The sequence below is a fragment of the Balaenoptera acutorostrata genome, chromosome 9 (assembly GCF_949987535.1).
Source record: "Balaenoptera acutorostrata chromosome 9, mBalAcu1.1, whole genome shotgun sequence".
NCBI lineage: Eukaryota > Metazoa > Chordata > Mammalia > Artiodactyla > Balaenopteridae > Balaenoptera > Balaenoptera acutorostrata.
The window spans coordinates 102,609,544-102,636,894 of record NC_080072.1 but is presented as its reverse complement, the minus strand read 5'-3'; the positions used below and the strand labels follow the sequence as shown (position 1 = coordinate 102,636,894).

The following is a 27,351-nucleotide window of genomic DNA, read 5'->3' as shown; positions in this document are numbered from 1 at the left end:
TTGTAACAGTCTTTATTTTAAAGTCTATTTTATCTGCCATGAGTATTGCTTCTCCAGCTTTCTTTTGATTTCCATTTGCATGGAATATCTTTTTCCATCCCTTCACTTTCAGTCTGTATGTGTCCCTAGGTCTGAAGTGGGTCTCTTGAAGCAGCATAATATGGGTCTTGTTTTTGTATCCATTCAGCCAGTCTGTGTCTTTTGGTTGGGGCATTTAATCCATTTACATTCAAGGTTATTATCGATATGTATGTTCCTATTACCATTTTCTTAATTGTTTTGGGTTTGTTTTTGTGGGTCTTTTTCTTCTCTTGTGTTTCCCGCTTAGAGAAGTTTCTTTAGCATTTGTTGTAAAGCTGGTTTTGTGGTGCTGAATTCTCTTAGCTTTTGCTTTGTCTGAAAAGGTTTTGACTTCTCCATTGAATCTGAATGAGATCCTTGCTTGGTAGAGTAATTTTGGTTGTAGGTTTTTTTCTTTCATCGCTTTAAGTATATCCTGCCACTCCCTTCTGGCCTGCAGAGTTTCCACTGAAAAATCAGCCGATAACCTTATGGGGATTCCTTTGTATGTTATTTTTTGTTTTTCCCTTGCTGCTTTTAATATTTTTTCTTTGAATTTAATTTTTGTTAGTTTGATTAATATGTGTCTTGGTGTGTTTTTCCTAGGGTTTATCCTATATGGGACTCTCTATGCTTCCTAGACTTGGGTGAATATTTCCTTTCCCATGTTAGGGAAGTATTCAACTATAATCTTTTCAAATATTTTCTCAGACCCTTTCTTTTTCTCTTCTTCTTCTGGGACCCCTATACTTTGAATGTTGGTGCATTTAGTGTTGTCCCAGAGGTCTCTGAGATTGTCTTCAGTTCTTTTCATTCTTTTTTCTTTATTTTGCTCCTCGGCAGTTATTTCCACCATTTTGTCTTCCAGCTCACTTATTCGTTCTTCTGCCTCAGTTATTCTGTTATTGATTCCTTCTAGTGTATTTTTCATTTCAGTTATTATGTTGTTCATCTCTGTTTGTTTGTTCTTTAATTCTTCTAGATCTTTGTTAAACATTTCTTGTATTTTCTCAATCCGTGCCTCCATTCTATTTCCGAGATTCTGGATCATCTTTACTATCATTACTCTGAATTCTTTTTCAGGTAGATTGCCTATTTCCTCTTCATTTATTTGGTTTTGTAGATTATCTTGCTCCTTCATCGGTGACATATTTTTTTGCCATCTCATTTTTTTTTTATTTTATGAGTGTGATTGTGTTCCTGTCTTACTGGTTGTTTGGCTTGAGGCTTCCAACACTGGGGTTTGTAGGCTATTGGGTAGAGCTGAGTCTTGGTGCTGAGATGAGGAACTCCCTGAGACCTCACTCCGATGAATATTCCCTGGGGTCTCAGGTTCTCTGTTAGTTCAGTGGTTCATAAGAGGGAGGCCGGGAAGATCAGAAGAGGCAGGCGGGAGGGGCCCTCCAGGAGGAGCTGAGCTGGAGAGAAGCAGAGGGCAATTGCCTCGCCCACTCGGGCCCAGGGAGCCTGCTGAGCTCCCAGGCCGATCTCCTGCCCTCCAAAGCCCTCTCCAGGCTGCATAGCTCCTTGGGGGCATAGGAGGGAGGACAGGGAGATCAGGAGAGGCAGGCAGGAGGGGCCCTCCCAGACGGAGGAGCAGGAGAGGAGAGGAGGGCGTTTGCCCTGCCCACTCAAGCCCAGGAAGCCTTCTGGGCTCCCAGGTGAGGCCCCCCGCCCTCTGAGACCAGGGATGAGGAGCAACCTGCGCCCCTTCTGTTCCTTGAGCCTAAGCCCCACCCCCCACAGCCCGCAGGGCCTTTTTCAGCCCTGTGGGTCCTGAGCATTGGCCCCGCCCACTGCCCAAAACTCACCCTTTCTTAGGCCCTGCCCTCCACAGCCAAGGCCTTCCCCCCCACCCTTTTCTTTTTTCCTCTTCTTCTTTTTTACTATTGTGGTATTGTTGTACCTTCCGGTTGTTGATTCATCTTTATTTTTATTTTTATATTCTTCCTGACATAGGTTAGTTTCCTAGTCTAATTTTATTTTTTACTTTGTTATTTATTTTATTTTATTTTTTTTGGCTGCCCCAGGCGGCTCATGGGATCTTGGTCCATGAACCCAGGGTCGGGCCGAAGCTCCTGCAGTGGGAGCTCTGAATTCTCAGTATTTTTAAAGTGAAAACACACAGGCTTAAATGGTCCAGGGACCTTGTTTCCAGCATATCACCCTCTCTTCTCTTGTCCTCTATCTCCAGTTTCTGATCCTTTCAGCATATAAATGTGTTTAAACCTCTTCTATTAAAAAAAAAAAAATGAAACAATCCCTTACTTGATCTCATTCTCTGGTTAAACCTCATCTCTTAATCCACAGCCAGGCATCTTAAAATGTAGGCTGGTCTTCATTCCCCCAGCTCTCATCCTGACCTCTGTACCCTGCAGGAGAGCCCTTATTCTCACTGAAACTGCTTTGCTCAGGCCACCAATGACCTTTTAGTGCTAAATCCTATGGTACCATTTTCTTTAACTTTCTATTTTTTCAAACTTACACAATTATTTCAAACTTACAGAAAAATGGCAAGAATAGCACAGAGAACCCCCAAATATCCTCACTGATTCACCACTTTTTAACATTTAGCCACATTTCTTCATTCTCTCTCTTTCTGTAGATCTCCCACTCTCCATTTGTAGACAAACAAATCTACATTCTATCATTTATAGTATTATTGTTTGTATCATCATTACTTAGTTTGTCTGAATCATTTGAAACTTGCATATATGAGTTGCGTACATCACTCCCTTTTCATGGCACCTTTTCACTTGTCTTCTCTGCAGAGTTGAACCCTGTTCACTGATTTCCCTTCCTTGAAGTCTTCGTGTCTCAGGTTCCGTGACACTGTTTTATCCTGGTCAGCTTTCTGCCTCTCTGGCAATCCCTTTGTAATCTTTTACCTTCTCTACCTCTGCTCTCCCTTAAAATATTCTTACCAATTTCTCCAGGGCCCTGTTCTTGACCTTCCTTTCTTCTCCCACTACCTCCAATTCTTGGGGCAGCTCAGCAATTCCCATGGCTGCAACCCACCAGGGAATTCTTATGATGCAAATGCACATAGGCTAACTCAGATGTCTCTTCTGAGTTCTAGGTCCTCCTCCCTACAGGCACCTCCAAACTCAACGTCAGGCCCACTGCTGGCCTCACACACCCCCCTTTCATTCCCAGCACCAAAGCCCTCCTTTTCTTCCTCAGTGGTGTTGGTGCCACTAATCAGACACTCAGAAACTATTCTCTTTCTCTCTCCCACGTTCACCTTGTATTTAAGCAATTGCTAAGTTTGTTCATTCCACTTCCTGACCACCTCAAGGCAGGGGCTGAGGGGGATCAGATGCTGTCCTAACCTGCCAGGAGTTCAATCCAGCTGGTGGAAGAGGATATACCCACCGTCCTGCAAAGTGAACTGATGACATGTGGAGTGTGGAGCAAACAGAGCAAATGCTGCCACTTTTCCAGTTCTCTCATCATCTCTTGCAGAAATTACAGCAGAAGTTGCCTGACTGGTTTCGCTGTCTCTGCAATCTTATTATTCTCTTCCAATCTATTCTTCAGACCTTCCCAGTTTGTTAACATGCAAGCCCGATGATGTCATTAACCTGCTTACAAATTGCCAATGGCTTCCTGCTCTCCGTAGGATAAAACTGAAAATCTTTTGATCGGCATAAAAAGCCTTTCATGGCCCCTAGCTGACCTGCCCAGCCCTGTGTCCCTCATACTTTGCCCTTTAGCTACTGAACTCCAGGTAATACTCAGGACAGACTAGATTGCCCTGCATTTTTACACCTCTGCTTCCATTTGTCTGTTTGGCATATTTTGACTCATCCTTCTAGGGTCAGCTCAGGTGCTATCTCTTTTCGGGAAGCTTTTCCTGTCTTTTTAGGGCAGAATTAGGTGCTCTTTTAGTTACACTAAAAGAAAGAATTAAATTATACCTACTTTTATATCACTGCATTATAATGATTACATAACTGTCTTCCCACTACCAAAAGTTTTAAGCTCCTTGAGGGTAGGAATCATTTTTTTTTTTTTAAAAGGATCTTTTGTCAAGTTTTATTTACTTTTCTGAGGAGTTTTTTTTAAAAAAAACCATGTCTTTTGGGCTAGTCACCTAAAAGCTATTGGTTGGAATATAGTAGGTACTCAATAAATATTTGTTGTCTGAATTATTTTGATTTCACATAAAGGTATCTCTTAGTAGTGAGTTACTCATTGTTAGAGTAAGTTTACTGAGGGATATGCAGATTCTTTGAAAATCATCTTTCAAGAAAAAGATTTCAAATGAGGCCCATTTTCACTTGAGATTCACTAAATGACCTTTAAATGGTTTTTTAGTCAACCATTAAATATTGAGATCAGCTTTGGGTAAAGCAATGTGCTAGGAGGTAGAGAGGAATACAATGCTAAGGTTCAAGGAGCTTATCGTGTAGTTGGTACAAAAGAAACACAGGCAACAGCTAATGAGACAGTGGCCGAATAGGATTAAACCCTGGAGGAGTGGTCCCAGCCACAGGCACAACAGGACAGGGGTGGGAGAGGCAGGAGGGTGACCACAGAGAAGCCATCGGAGGTGGGTAGTTGAAGAGGAGAAAAAAAGTCAGCCTGGAGGTTTGTATGCTGAGTGCCCCGCCAGCATGCAGGATGCAGCGAACACCTAACAAATCCTTTCTGAATAAAGAAAGGGAAACATTCCTTGGGCCGCTCTGTCTTGCTGTCATTTTAGATGCAACAATCTTAAGATGTTTTGCTCCGTATTGTCTTTACTCAGGAGTGGGTTAGAAACAAATGAGCCTTGTACCCTCAGAGATGAAACAGTATCCTTTTTGCTTTCTTCTGATTTTCCTCTGTACGAAGTTTTTTACCGTCTCTGCCTAGGGCCATGCCATGCATTAAGCACTGTGATTTTACCTTGATTATTTTATCACTGGCCGAGACTCCTACGATTTTCCATAGTGACAAGTGTGAAAGCTAGAGTTTGCAAGAATCTTACATGCTTCAACTGTGTTTCCTATAGTAATTTAAGTAACTAGAGATAAAGGATCATAGATTTATAGCATTTTGCAGCTGGGATGGACCTTGCAGTTCATTTCGGCCAATGTTTCGTTTAAGAAAAAAGAAACTTAAGGCTCGGGGGAAGCTGAGATTTGCCCAAGTCATGCATCAAGTAAATGGCAGGTCAGGGCCCAGAACTCCCTGTCTTCTGACCCAGTCCTTTACCCACAACACATAACAAGCCTTAAGGTGTTTCCTTTGTCCCCTCGATCCTGTTGGCCGAGCTGCCTAGGCTCTCCATCAGGTCTGGTAGGAGACCCTGTCCTCTAGGTCCACTTCTAGGAGACATTTGTCCCCATCCTCCCAACTTCTGGGTGTGGCCTCCCTGGCATCAGCTTTCAGGAAGCTTCAGGTGAATGGCTGTTTTCTTTTCTTTCTTTCTTTCTTTTTTTTTTTTTTGGCAACTCTAAGAGTAGCCTGGAGGCTACTGCAGAGGCCAAAAGATGATTTGAGCCGTCCCCCTTTTCTAACTTTTCTGAAACTGGAATGAATTTTATTCTTCTTCTTCTTACTTTTCCACTGTACATAGTTTTAACTAATGATGTCAACAGGCCCTATAGGCTGGGTGATTTCAAAGGGCTTTATCCCTTCTGAAGCAGGTATAAAACGCAGTCCAAGAGCAACTGCCCCACGTAATACTATACACTGGATTAAGAAGACATCAGCTGCTAGAGCTTTTCTTGATTCTTCTAGAAAAACAATCAGTGGGGACGGTTTCATAAAAATCTTCCCTGAAACCGCATTGTGATTTCAAAGTAGTAAACCCATGGCCAAAAAAGGGATGTCATCACGCTAAATTACTAGGTAGTAGGTGTTTATGTTCTGCAAACGAGGGCTCAGTGAGGCTCTGAGGATTCCCACCCATTTTTAGGGAGCATATCCCCCATCACCTAGGGATACTATATGACTGATAACTCCAAAAGGAAACAGACTTGGGAGCAGAAGAGTATTGGACAATATTTTGGAACTGTGATTTTTTTTCCTGCCTGTACTTTCTCCATGCCATTCCTCTGAATGTTTGAAGAGTGATATGATGATTTTTCTCTAGGAAATAGAACGTTGGGAAAGTGGGTAGGGTTGGCTAGCTGAGCAAGTAATGACCCATCCGGGCAGAAGGCAGTCTTACCCATCAGAAGGTGGCATAAGAATAAACCCTTAAGTGATAAGATGTCAGTCACAAACATCACTTAGATCCAGCAGTAACCCTTGAAACACACTTAAAATTCAATCTAGCAGGTGACCTTTAGCTGTTGGGCTCTTTGATGCCATTTGTCTTCAGGGTCGATAGTGACATTTCCAACCTCTCTGGTGTTCTGAATAGACGGCTTGTCAGTTACTCTGACGGGGTAGGAGATCTAAGGGGGTAAAACATATACAGCACGTTAACTGGATTCATTTTAGTCTTATGGCCATGGGGCTCGAGTCTGTACTCTAGAAAGAGGTCCTGCAGCGTTACATTTTATTTATAGTTCATTTCAAGGATTCATCTCAGTCCTTAGGCATCTGGATTATTCCCAAGGAAAATGGGAATAAACAATGTTTTCTCTTGCAGGGATGACGTGAGAATTGGTGTTTTGAGGTCAAACTACTAATTATTGGGTTGGCCAAAAAATTCGTTCCGTAAGATTATGGAAAAAAACCTGAATGAATTTTTTGGCCAACCCAATACTTTAAATGCTCAATACATACTCAGGGGACCTGATTTTAGAACAGTTATCTGAGCCGGACGCTGCAACTAATGTTTAAGTATGCCAAACAAATAATGAAATAACACTATACTCCAAGACCATGATAAGAACAATAAAAATAACTAATATACATTGAATGCTCATGATAGCTGTCCTAAGCACTTCGTATACGTTAGTTAATTCTCACAACAATCTTACCAGGTATGTACCTTTTATTATCCCCTTTTTGCAAATGAGATAACTGAGGAACAGAGAGGTTAAGTAACTTGCCCAGAATCAACAGCTAGTAAGCAGAGGAGCCAGGCAGTCTAACTCCAGAGACTGTACATTTAGCGATTTTGCTAAATTAACTCACTTATTAGAAATATCATCTTTGACTTGCAGACTTTGTAGTTTTGACACCCCATAAATTGGAATGATGTAGGTTAGTGGTGCTCAACTTTAGATAGATATTAGGATAACCTAGGAAGCTTTTAAAAATTAATGTTCTGGTCCCATCCCAGATCAATTAAATCAGAAGCTCTGGGGGTGGCCCCAGATATGAGTCTCGTACTTTAAAAGCTCCCCAGGTGGGTCTAACCTGAAGACAGGTTTGGGAGCCAGTGATGAAGGCAGTGACGTGGGATTTAGGTCCCCAAATTATTGATGGATTTAGGTTCCCAAATTATGGAGGCTCTCATTAGCTACCTGTTTTAAGTCAAGGAATTAGATTGTCTTCTGTGCTATATGGAATTCTAGCCACCAGGTAGCATTTCAGAAAGCAAACTTAAAGTTCTGCGATAGTAACGTTGGCAAAGATTCTGGCGGTAATTATCCAGTACACTCTCTAGTGCTTCTGTACCATCCCTGGTAGACGTTCCTCCCCTCACTGCCTAATCACTTGCCCCTTCTCCAGGCAGGAGTTACCTGCTTGTCACTATTCGTATAGGTTTAAAGATCTTGACGGAGAAAGAAGGAACAAGGTGGCTTGTGAACAGTTCCTTTCTGTGGGAGACCTGGTCCTTTCAAACACTCCCTGGAGGAAAATGTTAGACCTTCGAATCTCTGTTTTATCAGTAATGAACATCATTTTCCATCCTAAATGCTATAAAGTTCTTCCTTATAAGAGCAGTGATAGGTCTGTCTGTAATTTCTATCCCTCTGCCCTTTGAAATAACGTAGAATAAGTCAATCCCTCTTTTGGAAAACAGCCCTAAACTGGTAGAACCTAAGATGCCTTCCCCAAGCCTTCTCTTATATAGAGGACTTCTCAAGACGTCTTTGTCATTCCTCCTGGGAAAGATTATTCATATGAGGTCCTGTGGCCACCCTGCTTTGTCACCTGCAAGATGCTGGTCTCCCCATTTCTAAACTGACGTCCTTAATTTAGAAATTTAGATTCAGGATTTGATACTTGTTTTGTTAAATTTCCCCTGGTGGGCTGTGCGGTGTGAGAAGCAGCAAGGTGGAACGCTGGAAAGAGCGTGGGGTTTAGAATCTGTCATGGCTGCGTTTAAATTCTCCCTCTGCTGCTGACTTTTACTTCATACTTATGCAGACTAGTATTTAATGCAGAAAGAGGCAAAAATACTTGTTAAATATTAACTAGTAAGCAGGCATTTGACAGTGAAGATAACCTCATTCCTTACCACTCAAGGTGGCTTCTCTGGCACAAGAAAGACAATTTGTTCCTCTTGTTTTGGGTGTAACCCCCTCTCTACCTGAATGCCTCCCTATCACAATTGCCCTACTAATATATACAAATAAGGGAAATAGTGTGAAAGTTTCAGTACTTAAGGGTTGATCTGAAAATGGGAAAAAATGAAAATATAACTTTTTCCATGTTTGAATTCTCACCGCTAATACAAGGAACAAAATGTACTATTGGATCATGGCAATTTTTAAATTACAAATGGAAGTAATCAACAGGTTTTGAGTGATTACCTACTCTGCAAATGGAAAACTTCACGATACCATGGAACGGTTTAACTTGTGCTGAGATGGAAAGTTTGGAGTTATAAATGCTATAAATGCTCAAGGTCAGGAACCACTTCTCACGTTTCCATCTCTCAGTCCCTCACTGGTTCCAGAAACATGGGATGACAATAAAAGTATTAGATTTTACAGCTTCTGTCATCATTTTCTCAAAGGCTTCAGTCCCTTACTGCCATGACATTAAACAGATACACAACTCATTTAAAAGAAAAATCAACTCCATCCTGGAGGAGAAATGAAGGTCGTGGCAGGAAAAATAAAAATCTAAATAGGCTGCCTAAGCAGGCAAGGAAATAATCCTTTTTTAAACCTCAAACACGCAATGTCTTGGACAAGCTGGAGCCTTGGAGAAGTTGGGTTTATTCCTAGATCTGCCACTAGGGGGTTTGATTCCTGGCTTTTGTAAAGGGGACTTAGTTAATTTGGTTTTTCACTGGTGATATTAATTGTTTGATTAACAACGATGGGATCCCTTATGGAGCTCTGATAAAAAGTTTACAAATGAAAAATACATTGTCCTACGCTTCCTTCCCCAGAGAACATAGGATGTATAATATTTCCATCCACAGGCTGTTTTGGTAGAACTTGGTGTCTGAATCACTCCACTGAGTCTCTGGGTGAGTAAAACATACTTCTACATTATCTCTTTGAAAGTGGAATGGGACACAACCTCTGCTAGCTATTTCTTTTTTTTCCTTGGTGAACCATTCTATTAATACCAATCAAATCGAGAAAATGATCAAATGAAATTGCATTTTGAGCATCATAAGCTGTGTAATGTCTATTCTGTTAAATTGGGGCCATAATTGCTTCTCCACTGAAAAGATACAACAAAGACAGCAATCATGGCATGTCATTATCCCAGACTAGAAAACCGGCCTTTGCTGGGAGGACTTCAAAGGCTTGTGGTTCTCGAATTGCATTTGGCTGCTATTGTTGGAGCGCAGGCAATCTTGATTAGGTGTTTACACTGAGGTAAGGCGCAGAGCAGAGCGCCTGAGTGCCTGGGTCTAGAGCCATTAAAAAATTGTACATTATGTTCCTGGCTTTGAAGTGAGGGTTTATATGTAGGAGAGCAACTCAGATTGAGTACAGCTGAGCTAGATTGGGCTGCTACTTCTCTCTCAAAGAAACTCATCAGGTTCTTAGAGAATCAGCGCCACAAAAAAAGTTGATGCTTTTCCAAGAGCTGTATGTGAATCACTGTGTATCCGCAGAGACACACACTGAAACATGTTTAAATAGAATATCACCGTGTGGTCCTGCAGTCGCAGGAGGTTCGGGTCCTTTTTTCCTCTTTCTATTGCTTTCTGTTAATAACCTTGTGTTTAGATGTCGTGGGGACTCTCGCATTAATTTATTAGGTTCCTTGTTATTCTCATTCCTTGATGGTGTTAACAACGAGCATATATCCCAGTTAAAATAGGCCAGAGAATCCTATTTTTCTAAATGTGGTATTTGCTTGCCATCATTCCAACACAGCTGTTATTGAATCCCTCTCTTTGGGGCATAATCAGCGGACTCAGTTGATGTTTCTTTGTTAACTTGGCTAAAGAGCGATCTGCAGTTTTAACTCTGTCCTATTTCTAATACACTTTGCTCTGTGTCGGTTTGCACCTGCTAAGATCAATGCTACTGCCCCCTGTATTGACACACGGCCAGCAGAAGAGGTGGAGGCATGGCAACACAGAGAGCCCGCCGCGGTCAGGCTCCAACACGGGGATTTAGTACAGCTGTTTGAATTATCTGGGGATTTGTATTAATTATTCAGCTATTTAGAGACAAAACACCTGAAACCTGAAATGTTTTGGCTCTGCCTGGCCACTTCCTCCATCCTGTAGAACACTTCGTAATGTATCAGTATTTAGCACATACGTGCTCAGGAAGAAATTGATGACACTGACACCTCTGGGTATATTACTTTTACATTCATTTTCCAGATAAGATACTTGAGCTTTTAACAACCCCAAACTAATTATGCCAGTCACCTACTTTAAAATCCTTTGATGCTGTTCCATCGCCCTTACCTTTAAAGGTTTATAAGGCCCTCCCTCCTCTACTCTTCAGCCTCCCCTCCCTGCTCTCTTTAGACTGTACTTTTTCAGGTCTGCTCTTGGGCCACATGCTCTGGGTCCACGCACGGGGCCATTCTTTGCCTGGAAACTCCCCTTTACCTCACTTATTCTGACCAATCCCATTCACTGTTCTAGCCTTGGCTGAAATATAGTTAGCCTTCCCTGATGCCCTGGAGGAGGTTATACCAGATGCACCTGAGCTCACGGCCTTAGTGCCCTGTCCTTTCCCTTGTGTGACGAGTTTCACGCTGGTCATTATGTTTGTCTCGCCTCTAGATGTTAAGTCCCATGAGGGCAGGAAAAGTAGGGACTCCGTGCCGGACTGTTCAGCTCCAGAGGCGCTATTCCCATGAGCTACGTGGTGGTTCTGGATGTACCTGGCGCACATGTGCTCAATAAATATTACTGAGTGAGAAGATCAATCTACATTGCTCACTGGACGCTCCGTTTACATCAGAACACATCTAATGTATCATTTATCTGGCTAGATCTGTGGTTTATAGTAAAGCCTGGAGGCTGTCAGCAAAACAAGGTGGAAGCTAGGATCCCATCTCTGTTCTTTCCCTCTTTGGTTCGGCCCCAGGCCCAATGGCCCTTCAGCACTTCAGCCCTTGGCATTTGCTGTTCCCTTTTCCAAGGAAGCCCTTTCCTCAAATATTTGCATGGTGCTCTCTCCCACCTCCTCTGTGATCTGTTTACAGTTGTAACCCCACTCCCAGCATCCCCTCTCCCTCTGCTCTGCTTCATTTCTCTCCTCACCATTACATCACCTACTAATACACTGATTATCTGTTTTGTCTGTTGTCTGTCTCCTCCTAATAGAAGGTTAGCCCCACGAAGCCTGGGATTTTTGCCTGCTTTGTTCATGGATGTATTCCAAGTACTTAGGACAATGCCTGACACATAATAAGCTCTTTTTTAAAAAAAATTATTTATTTATTTATGGCTGTGTTGGGTCTTCGTTTCTGTGCGAGGGCTTTCTCTAGTTGTGGCGAGCGGGGGCCACTCTTCATCGCGGTGCGCGGGCCTCTCACTATCGTGGCCTCTCTTGTTGCGGAGCACAGGCTCCAGATGCGCAGGCTCAGTAGTTGTGGCTCACGGGCCTAGTTGCTCCGCGGCATGTGGGATCATCCCAGACCAGGGCTTGTATAATAAGCTCTTAATAATTATATGCAAATGAACGAAGCAATCAACCATTTTCAAGAACGCAAAAGAGATTTTTAGGAATGTGTCGTGAAACGTCTGTGAAGGTTGATTAGCTAGCGACCTGAACTCCCCATAACACAACTCAGAATATTGTAAGTGTGACCTCTGGATGGTCACAGGATTCAAACTGCTCCATTACTAAAATCCTTCAATCATTCCATGTCATGTAGAGGAAAGGCCTAACTCTCCAGCACAGTAGTTCTAAGACTTGAGCGTGTATAAGAATCAGTTAGAGGGCTTGTTGAAACACAGAGGTGAAGGCCTCACCCCAGAGTTTCTGACTCAGGAGATCTGGGCTGGGGCCCGAGAATTTGCATTTCTAATGAGTTGCCAGGCAATTCTGATGCTGCTGGGCCGGGGACCACATCCTGAGAGCCCCCGCTTTAGAATGACACACAGGGGCCTACATGAAAGGCCCATGCCCATTTCTCTAGCCTAAATACGCACACTCCCATCCTCATGATCTAGTCATGCACAGCACGAAATTCTCCTTAACTAACTCGCTAGGTTAAGTAACACTCTCCAGTCCTTTCTTAAGACAGTGGGCCGAATGCTCATGGCTGGTTGGCTACTCTGTGGTATGCCTTGGTACGTCTATTTCCACTAGTTGAGTTATATATTTACCAAGAGTCTTTTACGAGTGTTCCCAAACCTGTCTATTCCTATTATTGTACGTGTTGTTAAAATTATGAACTTTCTTTTTAAAGGTTAGATCATCTGGAGAAATCTGAGTGTGAATAGAGAGTTGTTGTTTCCATGAAAAATAAGTTAAATAATTTAGAATGACCCAATAAATCAAATGGAAAAATAACAACTGGGGAGGGGGGGGTCTGTAAAAGACTAGGGGAACAGTCACAAAAATCTAGAAAGATTATGATCTTGGGTCGTTTCTAAACACTTTTTAAGTTTTTACGTTGCTTTCAAGAAATCGGAAGTGGACACCATAGATCTTTCAAACTGACGTGAGAAAGACAATAAAAAACTGTTGTCCATAGAATATACACTGACAGGAAGGCCCGGCCCCTCAGTAGAAGGTTGGTGAATTAATGTGTATTTATATACTTCAAGTGAAAGTAAAGTACTTAAGGTCATCGTTTGTCATATCTGCTTTAACCACTTTACTTGATTAACTGACCAACTGCCAGTTCGTGACCAGCACCAAAGTGGTTCCTCCTGTACCCACAGGTCTCTACTTAAACAGTGTCCTTTCTCGCCCTCATGCCACCCCATATGCTCTCTCTGCCTGTGGTGACTTTGCTGTCCACCTCCACCTGTTACTTTCTACTTCTCCCTAAAGAATCAGTTCAATGACTGCCTCTTCCGTGAAGCCCTCTCTGACTTCCCCCGACAGACTTGGGTACTTCTTCTTCTGGGTTCCTTTGGGACCAGACATGTCTCCAGGACAGCAGTTGTCACTTGGTCCCGACTGTTTACATGTCTGCTTCCCACTTGGCCGGAAGCACCTGAAGAGCATATACACTGACAGCAGTGTATAAAATGACCACAGAATCGTAGCATTTGGGGGCATTCGGTAAAGAGGCAAAGGATGGTTCCCATCACCATAGCTCTCGACTTTACTGCACAACAGTGCACTATAGCCTGGGTAGGAGAGCACAGAGTTATCAGGTTCTCCAGGCACATTTTTGACAACTATCCTTAGACATGATTGATTCTCTTAAAGTTCTGGTTTTCGAAAGGGCGTGCTTCAGTTATGGGGAAAGTTTTCTTTCCATGGATCCCTCCTCAGTAATGTTGAATTAATGAAGTGTCACTCTACAGATCGGATAAATAAGTGCTGAATAGTGCATACAAGAAAGATGCCTTAAGAAACTTCTTGTATTGAAAAACCATAAAGTTCAATTTAAATTATGCTGTCATAAGTAAGTGCTCTTGTTGTGGTTGCACAGGGCAAAATAAAAAAAAAAAAAGATCAATCAATGAACATACACAGAGTACCTACTCTGTAGAAGAATATTTTTAATGAGTATAATATGAGACATGGGACTCAAAAACACCACCAAACTGGAAGAATTCTATAAAAAATAATTCTGTCTTTCTAACCAAACATAATTAGAAAAAGATGATCATAATTTAAATAAAGCTAAAGTTTAATTTTATAGGCACCCAAAAGTTTCACAAACCATGAAATTTAAAACCATGGAAAAGGAGAGTGTTATATCACTTAGATATTAATCTTATCCAATAGCAGGCTAAATTCAAATCAAATGTTCAATAATAAATATAACATATTTATACAGGGCTATATGATTATGCAAAGTGTTCACATACAGCATCTTATTTGGTCATCTAAATAATCCTGGGTCTGTAGAAGAAGGCGAACATTTGTAACCTCACTCTGATGGGGAAAAACAAAGCTCAGCAAGATTTTTTTTTTATTTACCAAAGGGAATAATTGGCTCTAATAATAATGGGGCTCAAATCTGGTCTTTCAAGGCCAAATCCATTATTTAAGTCAAGAGCACAAGCTCCTTAGTCGTTTTTATTTTTTCATTTTGAAAATGGTAAAATAATGAACACCCCCCCAAACCTATTTAAAGATCACATTCCTTCATAAAAGATGTAGAAAGTGCTTACTGTATGCCAGGCTCTTGGAGTTCAGAGATGAGCCAGCCTAGGCCTTTAGGAGCTCAGAGTCACGTAAAGACATACAGACACATACACTAAATAGTGCAGTGTGGTGTTATGGATTCTAAGGTGGATGTTCAAGGATGAGGGAGGAACTCAGAGAGTCTTCATAAAGGTAGGGGACTTTGAGCTGAATCTCAAAAGCAGGCTGAGATTTTCCCAAGCAAACAAGACAGGGAAAAGGAATCCATCAGCCTGGACAGAGGCCCAGGGGAAACGCTGGGTTCTGGGAGCTGTGAGTTCCCAGAGTATGACTGGAGCATAGGATGCAAGGGAGGAGTGACAAAGGATGAGGCTGAAATGGCAGGAAGGAGCCAGGTCACAAAGGGCCTCGAGTACCACTCTGAGAGTTAAGAATTTTATCTTGAAATCAACAGGGACTCTCATTAAGCAGGAGATTGATATGATCAGATTTGTATCTAAGAAGAACACTTGTGAAGGCAGTGGAGAAGATAGATTTGAAAGAGTTGTGATATGAAATTGTACTTCAAAACCGAAGTGTCAAATAATCGTATGTTCCTTATCACCAAGTGTAAATATTTGAAATATAACTGAGACCAAAGGCAACTATTAGAGAGATATTGCCAACAAGTTGGGTACAAGACTGTAGGGTCCTGTAATCCATGGGGCAGTGTTTGATTGACTGGGGACCCTCAGGAGACGGCATGGAGAGTGTGAGGTGTGTCCACCCCCGTTGTGTGCAGTCTTTTGGGAGTCACATCATAGAATGGGCTGCTAGAGCCTACAGATGTTATTCTATTGACAACACTTTGTTCTTATTCTACCTGTATTCACGTCCCTTTCATTTTGAGACACTGTAGCCTGAAAAAAAAAAAAAAGCTGTTTAGGAGAACCTATTCCCAGGGTGGATTCCTTTCTCGTGGCTTAAGGAATGACCAGTGGTAATAACAGCTTCCCTTCACTGAGTGTCTGCCACGTGTCAGGAGCTTTGTATAAACTCTTCCAATAGCCCTCCAAGGCAGAATTGGACCCCATACAATAGATGAAGAAGATAAGGTTTGAAGAGTCACTTGCTCAAATATCTAGTTAGTGGTACCACCCAGTACACGGAAAAGCCAGCATTTAACCCATGATAGTCAGACTCCCAAACCAGTGTTCTGTTTCAGTTTCATCTCTTCTCCCACTATATTGTGTTGCCCCCTAGGAGAGAATGCTGCTTCCAAGGCTGGGGCCCCAGAGCTTACATAGTCTTTTCTTTCTCATCCATTCACGTCTCAACTCGAATGGTATCTCCTCAGAGGGCCCTTCCCCAAGTACCTCGCTAAATATCCCAGTTACACCCTGCTCATTACTTTATTAAAGAAAGTTGATGCAGTGTCCTTTGAGATGTTTATCCCTATGTGAAATTATTTTGTTACATGTTTCCTGTCACCTGACTGGATGTAAGTCCCTTGAAGGCCGGGCTCTGCATGTCTTATTTTCTGTTACATCCCTAGCACTAAGAAGAGTACCTAGCACACACTGTTGCTCAGTAAATCCTTGTTGGCTGAGTTACCTGCTGCCTCAGCAACAGTCTCAAAGACGTGTTGATGCTCAGAATGGGTAGTGGAGTCTATATAGGACTTTATATTGTTTTGAAGGCCAGAGGTAATTGAATAACCTTTCTATAATGCACATTGCAAAGTATCTGTAATTTCTTTAAGACATTTCAAGGAAAAAACAGAATAACATGTATAAAGCACTTACTGCTCCTTCCTGAGCCCCTACTAAATTTCGCCTTCATCAGCCTTCAAAGTCACATTAGAATCAAGATAGAAAGGTAGCTCAGGACTTCCCTGGTGGCGCAGTGGATAAGAATCTGCCTGCCAATGCAGGGGACACAGGTTCGAGCCCTGGTCCGGGAAGATCCCACATGCAGCGGAGCAACTAAGCCCGTGTGCCACAGCTACTGAGCCTGTGCTCTAGAGTCCGTGAGCCACAACTACTGAGACCACGTGCCGCAACTACTGAAGCCCACACGCCTAGAGCCCGTGCTCCGCTACGAAAGAAGCCACCTCAATGAGAAGCCCGCGCACCACAACGAAGAGTAGCCCCCGCTCACCACAACTAGAGAAAGCCCGCACGCAGCAACGAAGACCCAAACGCAGCCAAAAAAAAAAAAAAAAAGGTAGCTCGTTGTTCAAGAGACAATTTCCTTTAATGGTAGATCATAAATTGACTCAAATTCTAGTGAGTTTCAGACAAACACTTATGGTTATGAAACAAATCATAAATAAAAGTAAGTACTGAATATTCACCAGCAAAGTTATTGGCTGACTGTGATACTTAGGTGCCTTCTAGCGTGTGTTGGTTTTTACATCAGTTCCTTGCCTCACACATCATGTGACTAAGATCTTGCAATGTATTCAAAGGTGATTTTTCCAGTGCATTTTAATGTGAGATTAACAGATCTATGAAAAATGGTGAAATGATTGTGGAGAAATTGAATTTAAAAATTAGTGGTTCTACTCTGAGCCATTATTTTCAAGCAAAAGTGCAATTTAGGTGACCCTGAGCAATCAGGGGGGTGTAAAGTTACCAGGGTTCCTACAAAACACTGTATATTGTAAACACATAGGCATGGTTCAAAAATAAGAGATATGGAAAGGTATAAAGTGAAAAGTTTTGCTCCCACCCTACTCCCCCTCCACCCTCTACAATTAACCACCTATGTATCTTTTCTCACTTTTTTAAAGCATACCAAGAAAATATGATATGTATATTTTTATTCCTCCCCACTTTTTTGTACTGTATATACTTCTATACAACTTTAGCTTCTCTCTTAGTAATAATAAATCCTGATAGGTTGTCCATCCATAATGGTTCATTAGGAACATCTCATTTTTTTTTTAATAGCTACAGTGTACTCTGTTATATGAATGTACTATAATTTATTACACATTCCCCAAATGATAGACATCTGGGTACTTTCTAATCTTTTGCTATTAGAAATGAGGATGAAATGAATGATTTTGTTCAAGGGTTATTTCAAAACTGCACACATATAACTAGGATACATTCCTGGGAGTGGAAGATGTTGGGTCAATTTATAAAATAATAATTACTAACATGTATACAGCGGTCGCTATAAGCCAGGCATTGATTTAAGCACTCTCCATATATTAACTCATTTAATCTTCTTAATAACCCTTTGAGGAAGGTACTAGTATCATCTCCATTTTAAAGATGAGGTTACTGAGGCACAGAGAGGTTAAGCAACCTGCCCAAGGTCAGATGGCCAGCAGGTGTCAGTGTCAACCAACCTGGCTCGAAAGCCTATACTCTTGGCCATTATGCTTTGCTTTCTCAAGGAGTGTATGTAGTATTTGTATTTTAAGTAGATATTAACAAATTGTCCCCCATACTAGTTAATCCAATTTATTCTCTCACCAGCTTGACTATACTTTTTTGCCCAGAGGTAAACTGGGCAAAAACTGGGAATTTTGTTGGTTTAATTATAGATGAAAAATGGAATCCCAATGTAGTATTAATTTGGATTTCTCTTATAATGACCAAAGTTGGATATCTTTTTGTATGTTTAATAGCCTTATGTATTAACTTTTCTGTGAATTATCTATTCATATCTTTTGTGAATTTTTATATTGGGATATTAGTCTTTTTCTTATTGATTTCTAGGAGCTCTTTATATATTAGAGCTATTAGTGTTTTGGCTGTGATATGAATTAGAAATATTTTTTCTAGTTCTTTATATTTTGGCTTTCTTATGCCTTTTTTCTTGCAGAAGCTTTTTTGTTTTTAAATTTATTTATTTATTTTTGGCTGTGTTGGGTCTACATTTCTGTGTGAGGGCTTTCCCCAGTTGTGGCAAGCGGGGGCCACTCTTCATCGTGGTGTGCGGGCCTCTCACTGTCGCGGCCTCTCTTGTTGTGGAGCACAGGCTCCAGATGCGCAGGCTCAGTATTTGTGGCTCACGGGCCCAGTTGCTCCGCGGCATGTGGGATCTTCCCAGACCAGGGCTCGAACCCGTGTCCCCTGCACTAGCAGGCAGATTCTCAACCACTGCGCCACCAGGGAAGCCCCAGAAGCTTTTGATATTTATGTACAGTTGACCCTCAAACAAAGTGGGGGTTAAAGGCACTGACCCTCCACACAGTTGAAAATCTATGTATAACTTTACAGTCAGCCCTCCATATCTGTAGTTCTGTATCTGTGAATTCAACCAGCTAAAGATCGTGTAGTACTGTAGTATGTATTTTTTAAATAATCCACAAATAAGTGGACCTGTACAGATCAAACCCATGTTGTCCAAGGGTCAACTGTAGTCAAATCTATCAGTCTTTTGTAGATTTTGGACCTCAAATTGGGTCCTGCCTTTATCAAATCATAATATCAGATCATATATTCTCACACTAATTTGGTTCTATTTCTAGACTTTCTATTCTGTTCTTTTATTTTTCTGTCTGTATATGCATTAAATATTACCCTACTATTTCATTATTGAGGCTTAAAATATACTCTGTTATCTAGTGGGGCTAGATTCTCTTATGACTCTTAATTTGCAGAGCTTGCTTTATCTTTTTTTTTTTTTACAGTTTATTTTATTTTATTTATTTTTGGCTGCATTGGGTCTTCATTGCTGCACGCGGGCTTTCTCTAGTTGCGGCGAGCGGGGGTTACTCTTCCTTGTGGTGTGCGGGTTTCTCATTGCAGTGGTTTCTCTTGTTGTGGAGCACGGGCCCTAGGCAAGCAGGCTTCAGTAGTTGTGGCATGTGGGCTCAGTAGTTGTAGCCTGCAGGCTTAGTAGTTGTGGCTTGCAGGCTCTAGAGCACAGGCTCAGTAGTTGTGGCGCACGGGCTTAGTTGCTCCGCAGCATGTGGGATCTTCCCGGACCAGGGCTCGAACCCGTGTTCCCTGCATTGGCAGGCAGATTCTTAACCACTGCGCCACCAGGGAAATCCCTGCTTTACTATTATTGCCTGTTTTTTTTTTAGTGTGAACTTTTCAAGTTTTATTTTTTTAAAAAAAAGGTTCACATTTTTTACTGGGATGTTGTGAACTTCTTAGACTTACTTCCAAATCTTCCCAAATACAATACACTGCTTAAGACCCTGTCTGATTCAACTGGGCATGGAGGCTTGCAACAAAATGATGTATTAAAAGCTGGGTTTTCTTGGCCGTGTAATGGTCATTGACATTTACTCATTCATTGAACAACAGAGGTCATTTATCCTTTCAATATTTCTAGTTTTAAGATATTTGTCATCTCTTTCAAAGAAATGAGTAGGGGAAAACAGACTTTCAAATATGAAACCTTCCAGATGGATGCTGCTGAATATGAAACAGCCTCCAAACCTGCCACCCCAGCTTCTTACCTCCCACCCCCAAATCAACAAAATAACCCGATCAGCCATTGCAAACATCAAGGGTCAGTGGGTACTGATTGCACAACTGTTACTGTAGGTTTCTGAAAAACCTTTTATGTTCTTTCTGTGTGGTCCAAGCACCAACAGCCTTGCCATCACCTGGGAGCTTGATAGAAATGCAGACTCTTGAGTCTCACCCCAGATTTACTGGATCAAAATCTGTATTTTAATGAGATCCTCAGGGCGTTCATAAGTATCTTAAAGTTTGAGGGAAAAAAGGATCAGTGGTTCTTAAAGTGTTGGCCTGGTAGCAGAAGTGGCGTTCCCCTGGAACCATGTAGAAAATTCAAATCCCTGGGCCCTACCCTACCCCTACTGAATCAGAAATCCTTGGGTTAGGTCCAGAAACAAGCTCTCCAGATGATTCTGATGCATCTAATGTTTGAGAATCACTGCTCTAGATCAGTCTTTTTTTTTTTAAAGTCATGTTCCTTGCTTTTTTAAAAAAATTTATTTATTTATTTATTTTTGGCTGTGTTGGGTCTTCGTTTACTGTGCGAAGGCTTTCTCCAGTTGCGGCAAGCGGGGGCCACTCTTCATCGCGGTGCGTGGGCCTCTCACTGTCGCGGCCTCTCCTGTTGCGGAGCACAGGCTCCAGACGCTCAGGCTCAGTAATTGTGGCTCATGGGCCTAGTTGCTCCGCGGCATGTGGGATCTTCCCAGACCAGGGCTCAAACCCATGTCCCCTGCATCGGCAGGCAGATTCTCAACCACTGTGCCACTAGGGAAGCCCTCTAGATCAGTCTTAATGAAACACTAGGAACACCTGGGGAGCTCTGAAAGCTCCCCATGCTTACAGTGTACCCCAGATGACTTAAATTAGAGTTTCAGGGCTGCAGGCCAAGTAACCAGTGTTCTCTTCATTTTCCAGGTGATTCCAATGTGAAGCCAAGGACAAAAGCCACTGCTCTAGTCTGGAACAGTGCTTCTCAAACCTGGCTTCATATTAGAACCACGTGAGGATCTTTAAAAAAAAAATACTGATGCTCGGGGTCTCACCCAGATATGTAAACTGGTCTGGGTAGAGCTGAGAATCACGTTGGGTTTTTTTCTCAGACGAATCTAATATCCAGCCAGAATTTCAAACCACTGCTCTAGAAATACCGTTTCTCCCACATAAACTTCAAATCACAGTAAAGAGAAGGAGGTGGCGAATAGTTTGGAGGTGATGGAAGACAGACACGTTTCATTTCCCATATACTTACTGAGCCCTTACAGTGTGTTAGGCTAATTACCATGAAGGTTAAAAATAAATGCAAAGCATAGTTCCTGCCCATTAGGGGACATATAATCTGCACTGGTAGAAAAACCTGCACATACTGCATCTATAAATAATGATTTGAAAGGAACACATTCCGTGCTACTGAGTATAATTCAATAAACAAGTTACACCTATCATTCTATCATTGTTAGGTCGAACTAATTTGTATCCTTTTTTAAAAGAATAGGAGTAAAATGAAGGAAATATAGGTTGGAAAATGGTGAGGCAACAATTTTGAATATAATTAGCAATCAGCCCTTAAACATTTGAACCTGGAGAAAGTGGGGGACAAAGTCAATGGCCACTTCAAAGAATAATTCACAAGCTTACAGACTGGGCAAGCCTAAAATGCTTTAAAGTTTCCTCCTTGGCATGATGAGAAGAAAATTATGCTATGGAATCACTGGGAACACACCATGATATTGTTTGCAAACTTAAGTTATAACTATTAAGAAAAATTAGCAATTACAAAATCAATTAAACAGTTTATAATAAATCTTTTTTCACTTTTATTATTAGAAATATAAGTAATTTTTTTGGCCTCCCTATTTGCCTCTTCTCTTTTGAGAATACATTTAAAAATAAAGGAAAAATATTGTCCTAGTCTAGGAGAAATTATTGGCTATAAACATTTTTCACAGAATTTATATTTTAAAATGAGCAACCAAGCAAAATTCAAAATTTCACATAAGTTTTATGGAAAAGTACATTAACAACTAAAACTGAGTCAAAAATGTTAAAAATTCTGTTTGAAGTCAGCTAAGTATTCATTTTGATAATCAACTAAATATACACACCCGTTCCTTTGTTTTATTATTAGTTACAAAGGCAAGGGTGTGACATAATCATTTAAGACCATATAAGGAGTTTCTCAATTAAGAAGAAAAAATCACAAATATTCACCCACCTCATCCCTCTTGTTCCATCAGGAAATACTTACAGGTTAGAACAGGTGAGAGTACTCTACACAATACCAGTTTGAATTTGGGAGAGGTCTAAGGGCATGCCTATTTAATGTAATAACCTCTCCTTCATATTTGAAAATGATCCCACATTAGTGGGTGATGAATTTCGAGTTGTCTCCTCATTAAGGGTGGTGGATGCATTGACCCAGCCACTGTTTTCCATGTTCACGAACGTATCAACTAGGAAGTGGGCTGATGGGATCTTTATGTGCACCCATGAAATAGGACTAAGTTTACTGGCTCCAACAGGCTTTTTTTTTTTCTATTTTTTGGCCGTGCCGCACAGCATGCGGGATCTTGGTTCCCCGACCAGGGATCGAACCTGTGCCCCCTGCAGTGGAAGCGTGGTGTCTTAACCACTGGACCGCCAGGGAAGTCCTCCAACAGGTTTTGAATCCATCACCTGGGATAGAATTTACCCTCAAAAACGATCAGATGAGAAAGGGACGGCACTTATTATTATTCCAGTTTTATAGATGGGGAGACTAAAGTTCATAATGGTATCACATCATTTGCACAGGATAAAAGACAGTACAGTGATTATCAGTGGAAGTTGGAAAGATAATAGAAAGATAATAGCATCAACTAGATAATTTAAAAAAATACTCATGTTGTATCCTGTCCTCCTTGCACTACCACCCAATATGTATACAGAATCTAAGTTGAGAATCACTTCTGTGAGCTGCTGTTATTGATATGAGTGTGTCATTGCACCTCCAATGTACTGGACGAATTTAATAGGGTTGAAAACCAGTGCCTTAGTGGGAACAAAGGCAACCAACATAGGGAATCAAACTCTCGGCCCTGTATTTTATCTAATGGAGCATACAGTTAAAAAAAAAAATCTACGGTTCCTTGAATAGAAACATTTTGAATATAATAATTGAATTACAGCACTGTAAGCCACTGATGGCTTTTATTTTGCTCTCAAGAATTTGTGGAATAATTCCCCTGATTCTTCAAAGAGGGGCAAGGTACATGGAGTTCATTTTACTCAGCCAGGTGGTTACAATGATGTCACCATCCCAAAGGAAGTGATACCTAGCCATTTCAAACAAAGGCAAATTCCAGTCTAGTGCTCAGAAGGGATTTTTAAGTAGCTGCTACATACCTGTTCTGGGTGAGTTTCCCGCCTTTTTTTATTGTGAAGTTGAAGATAAGAGTTCGTTTTCGGAGTGGGTAATCCCAAAGTCAGCTTGTTTTTTTCCACAAAATATTGTTTGGACTTCCTTCGCCGAGGGCCGCGTGATCCTGGCAGGAATACCTCACTATGTGAACTTGAACTCTTCAAGTACTGAGAGAGGTTGCTGGATTTCTCCTCCAGGTCACTGCTGCTCAGCGCTGAAAACGGCCCGCTGCAATGGGCACCATGCTCGTAGTTTGGACTTAAAAATTCACTCCCAAGTAAGGCGGCTGTGCTCTGTGGGCTCTTCTTCTGTTCACCTTTCCCCCCTGAGAGTTCCATCGAAGTCTCCTTGGAAGGGTAAAGTGGATTCAAAGTCAGATTTTCTGCAGAGCCGTTCACAGACTCTGGCAATGCTTCCACGGCCAACAACTTCCCCTCCTCTTTTTTCCTCTTCCAATTTGGGTCATATCGCAGGTCTGAGTATTTGTCTTCTATGGGTTGTTGACTGCCCAAAGCAGAAAAGAAATGTCAAGTCCTTTATCCAAACAGATTTACTCGTTCTCTTTAGCTGATCATCTTATTCGAAATCAATCTCCATCTTTCTCCTACAATTTTCCTTTTACTGTCTACATGGGAAAGACACATCCCGGGCTCAGATTAGACCTACACACTACACATAAGGGCAAAAAGTCGTAATTATCTAAGTTCATTGAAATATGAAATAAAAATGGGGGATGGGGACTTCCCTGGTGGCGCAGTGGTTATGAATCTGCCTGCCAATGCAGGGAACACGGGTTCGAGTTCTGGTCCGGGAAGATCCCACATGCTGCGGAGCAACTAAGCCCGTGCGCCACAACTACTGAGCCTGCGCTCTAGAGCCCGCGAGCCATGACTACTGAGCCCGCACGCCTAAAGCCCGTGCTCCGCAACAAGAGAAGCCACCGCAATGAGAAGCCCGCGCACCCCAATGAAGAGTAACCCCCACTGGCTGCAACTAGACAAAGCCTGTGCACAGCAACGAGGATCCAACACAGCCAAAAATAAATAAATATATTTAAAAAAATTTTTAAAAATAAAGTGTACAATTCAGTGATTTAAAAAAAAATGGGGGATGGTTAATTTCTATATGCTGGAAAACAAATGTCTATAATGTTAAACCAGTAAATGGCCTTGATGCAAGGAATGCTATTACTTAAGACACACCATAAGTTGAATAAGTAACAAGCTGCTGAAGATAAAATGGATTTCACACTTAGCTAGTGAGCTACACATTTAGCTGTTTATCTGGCAAGGGAAATTCGACTGTTGCCTGAACAACGACTCAGTCTGAGCCTTTCGTGGGAGGAAAGCAAGACTTATCCCAACTGAATACCTACATAGGTTCATCCTCCTGTATCAGTGATTTTTACTTGTGACTTCATTTCGTCTTTGTAGATTTTATCAAATGTGCTACAGAAAGATCCCTAACTTTTGGAATCAGATGGTACCTCTGAAAGCTCTCAGTTTGTACTCTCTTGGTCAAGTCTATGTACACAAAATCAGTAGACAGGTCAGTGTGAGCTTTAAGCTGTAGACAGCCCTATCTGAATAAAAGGTTAAGCACAGGGTCCAGCCCGAGGGGAGTGAACTGGTCTGTAATCAGTACACATGACCCCAAATAAAGTCCTCCCTTTTCTCCAGGACGATCTCAATTTGTAAAGTACCTCCTAGTCTTAACCAAAAAAGAAAAAAAAATGCTGGTAATATGCCATATTTAATGGCTGCTTTGATCTTCAAAAGCTAAATGGGAGAGATTTTCCTTCCTTGGTACAGTAGATGCAATCCTCTAATCAAAAAGAAAATGTAAATCATCTGGGCTTTTTATGCTATTTGATATTCCCGTTTATAGAGGACATAATTTTATGCTGGGTAAACAAACTAATGGTGCCCCTAATGTTAATTTAGTCTTCTTAATGTGGACCTAGAGTTCTTTGATTTGATGTAAAGCAAAAACTAGAGCAGAAAGCCCCAACTCCTATGTCTTGCTTAATTGTCACTTTGAATTTTTAGTGTCTTTTTTTTTTTTTTTTTTTTTTTGGCTGTGGTGCGAGGCTTGCGGGATGGGATCTTATTTCCCCGACCGGGGATTGAACCCGGGCCATGGCAGTGAAAGTGCTGAGTCCTAACCGCTGGACTGCCAGGGAATTCCCCTTGTCACTTTGAACTTTTAGTTCACATATTAAGATGGAAAACTTCTTGGGATAGGCTGCTCTTCCTTTTCCACCAAGGGAAGAAAAATGATATTCTCCTCCAGCAAAGTGCCTGAATGGAGATGGTCCACATTTCTCAGGAAATCGACATCAAACTGTGCAACTTGCCACTGCCGAAACTCCACAGGGCTACCTGCCTCTGAGGCTTTGAGAAGGTTTCTCCATGTGATGTCCCCTCACGTGAACTTACAGGAGTTTTTGGCCCTGCCTTTCACTTGGCTCCAAGGGTCACTGGGCATGTAGTGTCCCAGGGGCAGGGAGGGGGCCAGCAGGGCATAATCTAGATTTGGGACTGGACAGACCTGGGCTTAAATTCTGGGTTTGCCACTACCTATCTGTGCATCAGCTGGCAAATCATGTCACCTCCGAGCTGGTTTCTCTCATCTGTAAGTAGGGGATCAATTATATTTATTCTGTTTATTTCTCAAGGTTGCATAAAATCAAAATGAGACAGTATAGCTTACTTCATGTTCTGTATTTGTGCTTATTTCACTTTTCACTATGGCAACCGTATCTCCTCACCTGGTTAAGGTCCTGGGCAGCAGGGACAGAGGGTTATCCTTCCTTCCCTAACCTCTACCCTGTGCTATGGGCAGAAGAAGCAACAAGTGATGCTTCAATCAGTAACTGAGCATTAGATATTTATTTTTAAAAAACCCAACAGCAGTAAATTAGAATCTAAACATGCAGAAAAACTTCCTGCATTGGACCAAATCAGTGAATGATTTTAGGGCTTATCTTGTGCTGCATTAAGTATAAGGTTCAGCAGTGGTTGTTTAGATGGGGAAGAAAAGATGAAAGTACATCTTCAAGTAAATAAAGATATAAAGATTTTTTGAAATGAAGAAACATGCCATTTCCCGTATCTATGATATATTGAAAGGAAAAAGTGAGTCTAACTCTCCTCGTTCATTCATTCACTTGATTCGACAGAATTTAACTTTCCTCATGCATTTGCTCATTCACTGATTCTATATTTATTGAGCACATACTAAGTTAGGGGGATACAGTGTTGAGCCCACAGCCTAGTGGGGGATACAGATCAGGAAATGAGCTATTTGTGATTAGAGTGATGAGTGCCCTGATGAGGAGCATGGGGCCATCAGGGCTCAGGAGGGACATCCAATCCCATCTTGGGAGAAAGGGAAGCTTTCTGAAGGAAGTGATGGCTTAGCTGAGACCGAAGGCTAAGAAGCGCAGGAAGTGTAAGCCAGGCTGAGGAAACAACACGTAAAAAGGAATGGAGGGGAGAGAGAACATGGGGCTTTCAAAGAACAAATTCTACGTGGATAAAATGGAGGGTGGGAGGATTAGAACTCAGGCTTAAGCAGAGGTGAAATCTTGAAGGGCTTTGTAAACTCTGTTTACAAAGTCTGAAGGGTTTGGCTTAACTACATTAACTTGAGAGTTTGGATTTATTTAATTAAGCAAAAATCATTTAATTAGAGAGCAAAGATGTTATAGTAAGACAAATACTTCTGGATAGGCAAAGTGATGAGTTTTTGGAAAGGATTATGTACAGAGGCCATATGGTTTCTTGGGGCAAAGTTTTAGAACAGGTAGCCCTGTCCTCTGCACTCTTTAGAGTAGGGGTTGGCAACCTTTAAAAGTAACACACGTTATTGGAGCCCACTGTCTTGCTGCTTTTCTGGGTGAGTTGTAGAGTGCTGGCTTTGGGAA

The 27,351-nt window shown here is 41.6% G+C and overlaps 1 protein-coding gene across 3 annotated transcripts in view; it reads right to left on the bottom strand.

The window, feature by feature from the left end:
• JHY (junctional cadherin complex regulator) overlaps positions 1–27,351 on the bottom strand; it is a 61,298-nt gene that overhangs the window by 22,461 nt on the left and 11,486 nt on the right. For 2 of the 3 annotated variants that reach the window (XM_007196703.2, XM_028162486.2), the window contains exons 2-3: positions 23,408–23,927; positions 6,339–6,452 (exon numbers count right to left, since the gene is read on the bottom strand). In XM_007196703.2, coding sequence (XP_007196765.2) covers positions 6,339–6,452; positions 23,408–23,927 — 634 coding nt within the window. The remainder of the gene's footprint in view (positions 1–6,338; positions 6,453–23,407; positions 23,928–27,351) is intronic. The other variant, XM_028162487.2, reaches the window with a different exon arrangement.